At 36.3% G+C, this 13,000-nt stretch overlaps 1 protein-coding gene across 6 annotated transcripts in view; it reads left to right on the forward strand.

The window, feature by feature from the left end:
* The first annotated feature begins 6,107 nt into the window (after positions 1 to 6,107).
* The window catches only part of LOC126736249 (uncharacterized), a 95,675-nt gene continuing 88,782 nt past the window's right edge, over positions 6,108 to 13,000 (forward strand). For all 6 annotated transcript variants that reach the window (XM_050440515.1, XM_050440519.1, XM_050440517.1 and 3 more), the window contains exon 1: positions 6,108 to 6,408. Coding sequence is in view for 2 of the 6 variants with exons in the window: in XM_050440516.1 (XP_050296473.1) it covers positions 6,407 to 6,408 (2 nt within the window). In the remaining 4 variants the exon portion in view is untranslated. The remainder of the gene's footprint in view (positions 6,409 to 13,000) is intronic.

Consider the following 13,000-nt stretch of genomic DNA (forward strand, 5'->3'; position numbering starts at 1 on the left):
GGGTATCTCCGGAATTTTAAGATTTTTTATACGTCACTTTATTAAGCTCCGAATTGCGCAACTTTGCCTCCATTTAACCGACCCTGTAACTCTTACGGTTTGCGCGATCCCAATGGTCACCCTCGAATTTGCGACACCTTGTACATATAAATAAAATGGTGATTTATATAAAGAGAGGAAAACCTTAAATTTTTATTTTTATATCGCCATCTCAATCTGAAGTATTATAAATAATCGTAATAAAATGATATTTCTCATTATAATTGGGTAAACCTATATCGAGAGGAATAGTCTGTTTTTTGAAGGGACTCAATCAAAATCACTCAAAATGAAAAACATTGGGTATTGATTATGCAGTGAGTACTTAATTATTTGAAACAATACATTCGCACTACTACCATGGGAATTACGTTTTATTGTAAATGCCTATATACCCTAGTGATAATGACAAAAGTGAACTAGTTTTAATTCATCATAGTTTATTGCTAGGTCATGGGAAAAAATGTGTAGCAGACGTTGTTATGGGTTATAGGTATTAGAAAATCGATTGGTAAGACAAGCGTAGGCGAAAACGAGTATCGAGTATCACGTCGATGGATTTTATTGGTCAAAAATGTACATCCAAAGTCAAAAAAACGAAAACTTTCAAGCCTTCAATTAAAACAATAATTTCTTAAGAGAGTTTATAGAAAGCGTCTTTATACCGAAACAAGAATTTCGGCTCTTTATTCGGTTTCGAAACTATATGGCGCGCACTATCGCGATGACAAAAGCGCGGATCAGATTTCATCTGAAATTTCCCGGTAGTCATGGTTACACCCTTTTCTTCTACCTTTACCTCCACGACCGTTTTCAAATTATGTTAAAAGCAAAATTCGAGTCGAGCCGAGGGACATTTATAAATTGTTTATGTATGTATATATTTCGGGAGAGAGAGAGAGAGAGAGAACGCAGCGATTTATTTGCTTGACTTAGGTCGGTTTCAGTCTTTAATAATGATGTAATCATTATTTTCAGTGTTCAATAATTGTTTAACTGTATATGGAAGAATGACATGACATATGGGAAATCGGATACCGGCACGGTGGTATAAAAAAATGATTTCCGGGGGGAGAAAAATGCGTTTTTCCGACCGACTAAGGGTCTCTATTCGTTTGTTTTTCCAGGGCGATATGATCGAATAAAAATCTTTTCCCCCCCCCCCCCCCAGTTATTTTCGGAAAAATTGATTTTGCTCATATAAATTACATAAACAAGGTGACAATTTAAAAACTTGAAATGGCCATATATGGGAAACGAAAAACTGAATCAAAAAACGCATACGCATCACTCGATCCCCCTACATAAAATATACAGGATGTTTCAGAACTATGGGATCAAACTTCTATGGGTTGTTCAGTGCAACAGTAGAATCTATTTGAGTATAGGAACCCATGTCCGGAAATGTGTCACTAGACCACTACGGCCCTAAGACGCGTTTCAATTTAGAAAAAATATTAATTACCTAAATAGGATCTGATGCATTTATTTTTACCTTCTGTATATGATACCATCACAACAATTGTTCAAAATGTCTTCCTCCAACCTCAATACACCAATTTAAACGCCGCACATGATTTCGGCGGACTACACTAAAAATTTGATCCTCATTTTGAATGATTTCAAATGCTGCTGTTATTCGTCCGATTAAGTCTAGCTCTGATTCTACTGGAGTTTCGTAGACTAAAGACTTTACATGTCCCCACAAGAAAAAATCGAGCGACGTTAAATCGGGTGACCTAGGAGGCCAAGAAACTGCTCCACCTCTGGCAATCCAACGGTCCCCAAACCGTTGAGGCAAATACTCGCGTCCTTGTACAGCAAAGTGAGCCGGCGCTCCATCATGCTGAAACCACATTTGCTGTCTAACGTTTAGTGGAACATTTTCAAGGAGTTCTGGGAGAAGTTCCTTCAAAAAACGCAGATAAATAGGTCCTGTTAACCGTTCCGGTAGAAGGTATGGCCCAATTAAATAATCATCAACAATGCCTGCCCATACGTTGACAGACCAACGATTCTGATGTTTTCTTGGAAAAATTGCATGCGGATTTTCTTCGTCCCAAACATGGCTATTCCTACTATTAAAAATACCGTCTCTTGTGAAAGAGGCTTCATATCGTAAAAAATTTGGTTGTGCAATGATGTGATCCAGAAACCATTGACAAAATTGAACTCTAGGATGATAATCGGCTGCAGCAACACCAGTATCATGCATCTTGGTCTTAAACATGCCTGTCTCAGCGAGCCGCCGATGAACCGCAATAAACTTTTTCTATCCAGGATGCTGTTGTTCGGGATAACGTTCATGATACAACCGCTGCTAGTGCATTGCAGTTTGTTGCTCCTTATGCCAAATGCATATCCGCTAATTGTTGATTGGTAAAGTTTTCCATTAGCAATAAATATTTTAAAATTGTAAGCTATAAAATTTTTAAACATGACATTGATAAGCGTTGATTTTAAACAATTGTTGTTATGGTATCATGTACAAAAGGTAAAAATAAATGCAACAGATTCTATTTAGGTAATTAATGTTTTTTCTAAATTGATCCCATAGTTCTGAAACACCCAGTATAAAACTACGTATAGATTTTAACACATAAATATATACAGTATTGTAATTTAACACCCTGAAAATCTTGAAAAATAAATTGCTTAAATAAAAATAATCGAACACTTCTAATTTAATATTAAGAGAGACATTTATTGACAGAATTTGCGTCTCTCTAACGTCATCCCCTCGCCCCCCCAGAACCCCAGGTAATTTTATTCTCTACATAATCCTATTATTTTTTTTCAATTCGTTCTCAAGAAATAGTCATTCTTCAAAAGTCTAAATTTTGCAATTTCCCTGCCTGCATAAATTTTGTTTTCTTTTAATCATTCACAGGTGTTATCTCTAATCAAAAAAAAAAAACAGTTAAGTTATTTTAACAGAAACAAATGTCAAAATTTACAGTATAAATACCTGCTTATTTCGACACTTTTGATGAGTTAGTTATTTTTATTTTGGTATCGGAGCTTTATTGAAGTGACCAATAACAACAGTAGCACAAAGTATTTATTTTATTTAATCTGGTCTTGGTGATATTGGTAGTATTAATTGATAACAACGGTTTATATGCTGCAAGAGAGAATTGAGTTGATGGGTCATTAACAGCAAAATAAGTCTGCTAGAGCAGCAGCAGGTGCTTTTAATGCTAATCATCCAGATAAAAGGGTAAAATTAGAGTATTTTCTAATTTTTTATGGACAGTTTAGAGTAACATGTATTTGTAATTTAAGACAAAAATAGCAACTATTTTAAAGGTTAAAGTGTGCCTACATATTTAGAATTAAATACTTTGAGAATCAGGTTAATTTATTGTCAAGATCAGATTAAGAGTGATTTTGGTCAAAAAAGGTTATAAATTTTTTGTTGTTATTTATCGGTAATAGTCATTTATTGTTATTTAGTACCAAATTTCAGATAGGTGTTACTGGTGCTCGATATTAACGCAGACTCATGTAGTGCAACAATATGTGCGTTCCGCTCAGGGTTATTACGACGAATTCATGTATTGCTGAAGAATAATGTTAATAAATGATTTGAGAAAATATGTATTATTTAAAATAAGCCGTTTCCTGTAGGGAAATTTCTATTCATATTTATGTTTGGATGCCCAATTAATTATCCTAGACTATTTTGTTTGTTTAATTCGGTCATGACTCCTCGCACATCTTGACATTTAGAATTTTCCATTTAGAAGTTTTAGTAGAGACTCTCACCTAAGGTTCGCAACAATGATGTCAGCGGTTCAACTGGCTCTAGAGTTACCTATTAATTGGGGACCTGATCATCGTTCTTTTTCAATAAAACCTTCAACGAGAAAAGTTGGCAAAATAATCGTCGGGTTAGGTCTTTTTTAGATATCCATATTAAAATTCTGACCTCCCCGATAGGTTATCAAAGATGATTGATTGTTTGTTGGATTGTGGAGGCTGTTAGAGGTTTTTAATCACCATCGTCGGGGACCGAGCTCAAATAAATTCGTAGTATACGAAATAGAAAAAATGAAGTTCAGTACAATATGTCAATTTTAATATGGTATTGTTATTTAATAATTATGGCAGAATAAATGGTTTTAATTTGATCATTGATTATGTGGTTTGATTAGTGATCCCAAACAACACATCATATATTATTATCGTTATCATATTCAATGATTTTTTATTAAATTCATGATTTTTCTATATTTATTAATTTGTTACTGGTAAGTTGTGTGGGGTGGATGGGGGGGGTAAGGGTAGGATTATTGAAAAACGTTTTGATTGCCTGAGAAAAAAATGCTTTTTAAGAAAATTATAGGTGATAAGAAAATCTATAGTTCTTATATCAATACTTTTATCACATAACTTTAAGGTTTTTGGAGTAACACATGAAAAACCCTATTTTATTTCTTGAAAGCAAGGCGGATCGCTTTGAAAATTGTAGTAGTTGTGCCATTTTATTATCACAAATTAGTGGAAATTCATTTTTTTTAATGATAAGTTATTAAGTTTTGAAGAAATTTCAATTTTTTTTTTGGTTCTAGACAACTTTTCACAACCATTCGTTATTTTTTGAACGTATTTCCTGGACGATGGATTGGCCGGTAGGTAGAATGGCCAGCTAGATTTCCCGATCTTACCCCTTTAGATTTTTTTTATCGGGTCATCTAAAAACGAAAGTTTTTGCCACAAGGCCTGACTCCCGTGAAGATCTTTGAAGTAGAATTGTTAACGAATGTCAATCAGTTAATATAACACCCGAAATGTTTTGAACAACAATTGTTTTTTTGTGTTGAGGTTAACGGAGATAAAATAGGTCTTAGATATTTTTTAAATAAAGTTTATTTTTTCATCTACATTTCTTCATATTTTTTAAGGATGAATTGATAAAATAAAAAAATAAATAGGGCTATGTAGAGAATACCTTTAATTCAAGGTATCACTCGACTCCTATTCCTACTTAAAAAATTTACATGGGGGTTCTTGGGGGTGAAAAGATGACGGCAGACAAAATGCAATTTCTGTGAATAAATTTATATCCCCCTCGATATTAAATTTGACCTGTTTGACCATTGAAAAATGAATAGATTATAGCAAACAGTTGGTAACCAGCAGTTATACCAATTTTCCTCGTAAAAGTTAACCAAATTTCACAAAACTGATGAACCAAAGAAAAATAATAGCTGTAGTATGTTTACTATGATATCTATTACTGATAAAAGTGTTCAAAAAATATAGAGCTTGAAAAGCAAAATATTACTACTACTTATCTTACATACTGAACTTACAGTAAGGAGAGTAAGAACAAGTTATTAAACAAATTAAACTTCATCAGAATCTGATAATGGACCACTGTCAACAGCATCTTCTTTTGTCAGTAAGTCCAGGGAGAACTGATGCTGAATCGGGGGAATCCACTGAAGAAGTTCTATCATATCTTGTTTCTTAGCTACAGTAACTGATCTACACACTACGTACCATAACACTAAAAAAACCTGACTAAACAAGAAAAAGCGAGTTTAATAGGACCTGGCGCGACATCGGAACAGCGTGGTGCCTTGACTTATACCACTATTTCCGCGAACGAATCCATTATGTTGCGAGAGGAATAACGTTAAGAAGCTCTTATCTTAGCTAAGTTAAAATTTTGACTTATACCAGTTTTCGACTGAATATATTAGACCAGTAGAAACATAATTAATGGTATAACTCAAAAATTAAAAAATACTGACATATACCACTTTTCTTCTGAGCGGCTCATATGCAGTTCGGTCAAGGAATTCATTTTTTTTAAGTGTATTTCCCAATAGGCAAGAAAAAAATTCCACTCAAAAGATCTAGGGAAGTTTCCGACAAGTTGACAACGTGGCGCTCGAGTCTACAGTTGCCCGTACCGACTGACTCATCGTCCGTCTCTTTCTGGCTCGATGTGGCGATTCCCGGCGGCCCCGGTGACGTATCGTCGTCATCGTCCCGCATCCCAGGATCAATTCTACGGGCCCCACGCCGACTAGTGCGCGCCGGGACCCCATCCGGATTTTCCAGAACGCCGGGAGAAGAGATCCAGAGAGCGGAGGCCTCCGGTTCAGTTTTTTGGAGGGCGGCCGTCCGTACACGCGCCGCTGCTACTGCTGCTACTGCCGATGCTTGCTCGCGGCTTCTGTTGCTCGTTTTTTGCTTTTTGAATTAAAAAAAAAAAAATCTAGCAATCAATCGTTCGATCCGATGCTCGTGGTCCTACTACCGAAGGGCTGTATGTAGCTTGTAGGTTTTTGGTTTTTTGTTTTGGTGCTATATAGAGTATAGTTGGTCCCGCGCTTCAACTATAGGCTTTGCAATGTAAGTTTTGATGTTTGTGTACAAAAAAATTAAATAAATTGGTAAATTTACTGTTCGAAATTGAACGTTTGTTTGAGGGTGGGAATCCACAAGTTGTCTGGGGAGCACGTGAGTCATACACATACGGTGCCCCGGACGATTTAGATGCTCTAGACCCAGAGCATATCGATGAAAAAAAGTCTTTAAGTATAAAATATATCAGAATAACAATTAATTGGCCATTAAGGACAACGACATTGTTTCTATTCTGTATAGATACAAACTGTCCTTAAAGGGTAACGACTTTAATTTTAAGAGATGATTACTTGTAATTTTATAAGTAAAAAAGTTCATATAAACGTATATTCGGACACGCTTCATTTTTGAGATACAAGATACGAATTTATTGAAATTTTTATAAGATATTGTATCTTCATTTTCATATTATTTCATTCGTAACTCAGCTCGTTTCTGACATCCATAAAAAAAACTTAAACCAATATACTAATTAATAAAATCCTACCTGAGACCCAGGAATCATTGACGATCGCAATGAATTGATGTTCCTGTCTTTAATTAGTTCAATTAGTTGTGTTAATAAAGACTTTTTTTAGTTTACAAGGAACAACCGGTGAAAGTTTTCCACACATTACCCCCCCACAATCACTCAGTTTTCTATTATTTTCATATGGATTTTTAAATTTTTTTTTTTTGATATTCATATGGCCTTTGTTTTATTTATGAATTAAATTAGATAAAACTTTAACACCTAATTCAACATGAAATCAAGATGACCCAAATTCCTTATGATTCCTGAAAACTCTTAATAAGGCGCCAGAAATCCCTCAGGATACTTACAGAGACTACTGGTTTGTCATAGTACCTCCAATGAAAATGACCCATTCATTGATCAATTATTTTTTTGAGAGCGAACCCTGAGTTTCCTATATTACCTTTCAGGATCTCATCCATGTCCATCAATAACAATTTCGTTTTTGAAGGTGGTAGACAATGCAAGTTCGACAAGATGTTTTCAATATCAATTTCAATTAAATATCCTTTAAGAAGTTTAAATATTCTTGATTTAATTTATAGAAATATAAGACGACCTCAAATTTTTTAGACCTATAATTCAAGGCGTAAAACCAAGACCTCTAAGTGAGGCCCCAGAAATTTATCAGGATCCTTATGTGAACTTCTAATTCATGTCAGTACCCAATAATGTATTTTGAACTCTACAGTTCGCTCAAAAATATGAATACATTCACGAGATAAAGTAAGAACTTCCATAAATCCATCATGATTCTTATATAAGATAATGCACATTTTGGTTCTTTGGCTTTTAAATAGAGAAGATTCCCACATATACAATATATCCAGGAATTCTTCACAATTCAACCAGCTTCAATAATATTATTCTAATAAACGTTCGAGAGTTTTCGGTTTGGTGCACTCTAATCAATGAATCAATCGTTTTTGACAATGAATTTCTGTCTTGGGATCATAAAAACGGTGCATTCGTTGATTGAATATTTGGAACCGTATTCTCAATCAACGGTGCATTTCATCTCCAGTAATATGTTTCTTTAAATAGTGCGTAACTTTTACAATAATAACTACATTTTGTAAACCGATACATGGAAGATGGAGGAGCTGGTTCTTATTTTTTTACTTAAAAACCTCGCATCGTACAAAGAAAAGGCAAGGAAAGCAATTTGCTCCAACTAAATAAAGATTTGAAAAATAGTGTTTGTTTTTGGGAAAATCGTGGCGTGTCATCTTTATTAATGAAGAAGAATACTTAGTAACTATTAAAAAAAAAATTATGACAAAAGAAAAAAGAGATTTTAATACCTTGTATTTTGAAAACGAACCATTGCTCGATATATTAATATATATACACAAATTTATAACGTATATTTCACTTTCCTTAATAACCTGGATCATCTGGAAATTTTCATTTTCTTACACTGGTTATACCACAGTTTTCCTGGACATATACGATAACAAAAAACATGGATTTTTTTCTTTAACATGTGTTACATTAAATTAACCTTTCTCGTTCCCTATTATCTGGATACACTCGAAAAATATGTCGTTTTAAAAGTTGAAAAATCAACAATTTTTTTGTCAAACGCATTTTTTCCTGTCGTTCACCCCTAAGGCTTAAAAATCCAGTTCTTTTCCCTTTCTAACGATTCCATTAAATCCAGGTCTAACCGATGAATAATTCAACGAACTCTGAATCTGCGAATTGGCTTACGGCACTATATTATCACCGGCGGGGTCGATTTTAATCGTGTTTACTTTTCATTTACAACGTGTCATTTTAGTCGTTCATATTACCATAAATGTACTGGGACGCATGGATCCAGACTTTTATTTAACATGATCCGTACGCGTGAAATTCGGATTTAAAACTGTGTACCGTCCCTGCGTCACGGCAACTATAAACTTTTGCGGAACTAGCATCTATAGAAGTATAATGACATCAAGAATACCCTCAGTTATCTTCGGAAGTATTCCTCATTAATTTAATGTAATTGGGCCTAGCTTTTAACCATTTAACCTCAACATTATAAACATTCAATGGGGTAACTGATGGACACAATTTAATTAATTGAAATAATTTATCATCGTAGGTCCCCATATGGCCATAATACCCAAAAATGACCACTGCATGGTGGCCGTTATTTTTATAGTGGTTAATGTTGGTCACTCTGAACATTTTTCAGTATTGCCAACAGAAAAATGAAGTTAACCACGCTGACATTTGACGTGTGACCCCTCACGAACTAATTTAATTTTTTTCATTGAATTTGCTGGAAAAAAACCATCATTGGAACTCTAAATAAATGACAAACCCTCATAAAATCATCCATATTTTAATTTTTATAGATGTACCTATTAATGTGGAGACACTGTACATTCACTATCCCAAGTGAATTGAAACTTTGCTTGATTTTAGGTGAAGATTCCTTTTTTTCATAAATTTTAACGAAATTTTTAAAGAACTTAAATTCTTAACTAAATGTAACTTTCTATTTTTGTAAAAATAACCTCTTAATCGTTTTCTTTCCCTACAATTGGCACAACTGAAATTTGTCATAGGGACATAGCAGTGGTCATTTACGTTTCATTAAAGTAAGAATTTAATTTCCAGGTGTATTAAAGTTCGTGCTGCCCTAAGGTCTGTTTATCAAGAGGGCCACCAGGGCCCCAATTTGTATCAAAACTGTCAAGTGCCACGTGAAACGTCAAATAGTTGATACTTGACGTCTCCAATGCCTACTGCGCAAGATTGCCAACGTCGCGGCTTATAACCTCAAATAAACCATAAAAAAAAAAATTAATAGTTCGCCATCTTCAGGACAAACAAATTGAATGAAGCCTATTTTCCCTTCCCTTCAAACTTATAAGTGTTTCTTTATCAAGTAGACCACCCATCCGCCATTTTCTCAGCTAACCGTCTAGTGACGTGACGAGTTTTCTTGATAAACGTGTTACATAAAATCGTTGACAGATAAACCGTTGCAGGGTTGCCAACACCCTGTTCGTCATTTTCATGGCCGGTAATTGGTCCGCAAGAATTTTATTTGGACAGTAATCAACTTATTGGTCAATAAACCGTCCCTTGGGGAGGGCGCGACGAGGTGCACATTAAGCAAATTGCTAATGTTTTATGCACGTTCCGATTAACTTGAGTTAATCAACCAATTTTTCATGTCTATTATTATTTGCTTATAATTATTAAAGTAATTTAGTATTGGCCCGGCTATAAAAGAGGCAACGGGAATCATTATAGTATACAAAAGAGATTCCCTTTGTGTCTCTGATAAATTTCAAATAAGGCCGAACAATGGAGCTTGCTAATTATTGTTTTCAACGTAATTAAGGCCCCTAAATTAATTACTTTTGGGGGTATCGCTGGCATATAGTCACGGTTTCATTCGGGCTTAATGTTTGTAACTATGGTGTACTTAATAAGGTCAATTTTGTTCATATTGTGGCTGGACGGGTGTGGACACCTAATGGGATTTACAGAGAAGATTTTTCTGAATAACATGCTTTTTGTTTCATTGATATATTCTTACTGGTTCTCAAGATATCGGAGTTTGAAATGAGTCATCACCCAAACATAGTCGCACTGTACACTGCTACGTATAAAAAATCCGATATTTCCCAAATTAATTTGGTCCTAAGACATTATTTTTAGCAAAAACCCTTCTGAATAATATGCTTTTTATTTTATGGGAATGAATTCAATTGAATTGTCGAAACAATGGACTGCCAAGGCAGTTATGCATATAGTCTCCTAATGGACTCGACATGCCCCACCGGGGGTTACCAGAGCCCAACCACCTTAGAGAAACCGATAAGGCTCTCTGTTTTGAAGGACTTAAAATCACTCGGTACACTGAAAGTGTTACCCAAGTATTTGAACCTGGCGTGTTGGCACTACATGGTCAACGGTTTCATTCTCCTCACAGCACCATCGGCATTCCCGGTTGTCCGCAATACCGATAGTATGGAGATGGCTTCTTAAGTGCCAGTGACCGGTTAAAAGACCTGTCACTAGCCGAATTTCGCGTCTTTTTAGGCGTAGTAGATTTTTGGTGAGACAGGCAGAGGGCCGACCTATGTGCACTTTGGCCTTTGTCCATCTTCGGTGGGTCCACTTGTCCAGCAGACCCTTCATTGATGCGACCGCAACGCATTTGGCGATACCAACTATGGGTTCCAGCCCCATCGGCACATTCGCGGATTCCAGTCTGGCAAGAGAATCCGCTTCCACATTACCTGCATGGCCTGCGTGGCCAGGTATCCAGACGAGCTGGACCCTGCAGCCAACCTGCACCAGTTTTTTCAGGACTTTAATGCACTCTAGTACAAGCTTGGAGCTTATCTTTGCGGCCGTGATAGCCTTAATGGCAGCTCTGCTGTCCGAGCATATTGATACGACTGTATTGCGGTGTCCGCAGCTTAGAATTTTCTGTCCGCACTTTAATACAACGAATATTTCGGCCTGGAAGACAGTGGCGTGCTCCCCCAGCGAGTATGCCCTACTAGTATGTGGGATCCCACCACAAAGCCCTGATCCAGCTCTGTTATTCATGCTGGAGAGAGCATGAATAACATAATTTAGAGCCGAAAACAGTTAACTGCAATCCCTCCCGCCATTTTATCCAACCTCTGACTACTGTCATTATTACTATTGACAGTTTCAAAATGGAAATTGGAAAATCATATGCAAGTCTCCGCAGTAAAAATTTTACTTTATTACCGTAATATAATAGCGGCACTTGTTGCTGCAATTAAATGAATAGAAAAAATACAATGTCGGGTCTTATCTAGAAGTAAAATTTTATTACCAAAAACTGGAAATAACATTTCTCTAAAATTCCTGCGTTGGCCGATTGTTTGCCAAATTAATTTTTTACGCTCGGACGTTGTAATACCCAATAAAAATTTTTTTTCGTCATTTTTCCCCCTGGTTTAAATTCCGTTTGTGTTTTGGTATTTTCGTTAATGGATCGTTGATGAAAAAATAGAAAAATGTATCGAGTATTTTCGTTTGTTAATTAAATACTTCATTATTAAATTGAATATGTATCTACTTGCTTATAGGTAGGCAACATTCATGAACTATTGCTTGTTGTTTGATCCGCATTTAGTAGAAAAAGGGATATAAGCTTCCATTCCTGCCAAGATCGTCTCTGTAATTTGATTTGCACATTCTGAGATGTTATTGGTTCTAAAGCAGACCTCTTTCCAAGGGAATGAGCAATAAAATTCCCGAAGATGGCTCCACTCTGCTGATTTATAGTGCCATACCTTCCGCGGCATCGGAGGATCCTGCGTTTTAACCTCCAACTGGCAAGAGACTGTTATCAATTTGTGGTCCGATGTTTCTAGGGGGGCATGTACTGATACAGTGTACGAGTCAGGGTCTGAAGCCAAGACCAGATCTAGGAGACTCGCGAACTCGCCGTCTCGATCGGGGATTCTGGTAGCTTCCTCCACAAGCTGCGTAAGCCCGCATATGGTGTCAAATAGCTCAGCTTCTCGTCCTTCATCGTCGTTCTTGTTGCAGAAGCGCAGCCAGTTGATATTGTAAACGTTAAAATCACCCGTGGCGATGATTTCTGCGCTTGGGTAGTCAATTTGCAGATGTTTAATGCAATCAACCAAGTTCAGAAAGAGCCGTATATATTGGGTGTCGCTTGGTGGTCTGTAGATAGGTGCAGCAGATAAATTTCGTGGCACCACTGGCTATTATTTTGAACCACATGACGTCGAAGTCCGCAGGTTCAAACGTTTCCTCCCGCTGGCAACTCAAATCGTTCTTGACAAATACTGCCAATCCAAAGTTTAGTCGAAATCGGGTGTGTAGATCGTATCCAGGATAAATGAGGTGAACATTTGTTGTTGAAGGTTTCATCTTTGTTTCTGCCAATGCCAGAATGTGAGGCTTACTTGATTGCAGGTGTTGGTGTATTGCATTAATATTGGTGTTTAGGCCTCTGATGTTGCAGAAATTGATTTTTAGGCTTTTAGACCCTCCCGACCAGCCGGGAGATCCGAATGGGAGGCGAATTTACTTCCGGAAAGT

The sequence above is a fragment of the Anthonomus grandis genome, chromosome 5 (genome assembly GCF_022605725.1).
Source record: "Anthonomus grandis grandis chromosome 5, icAntGran1.3, whole genome shotgun sequence".
In the NCBI taxonomy this organism is placed as follows: Eukaryota; Metazoa; Arthropoda; class Insecta; order Coleoptera; family Curculionidae; genus Anthonomus; species Anthonomus grandis.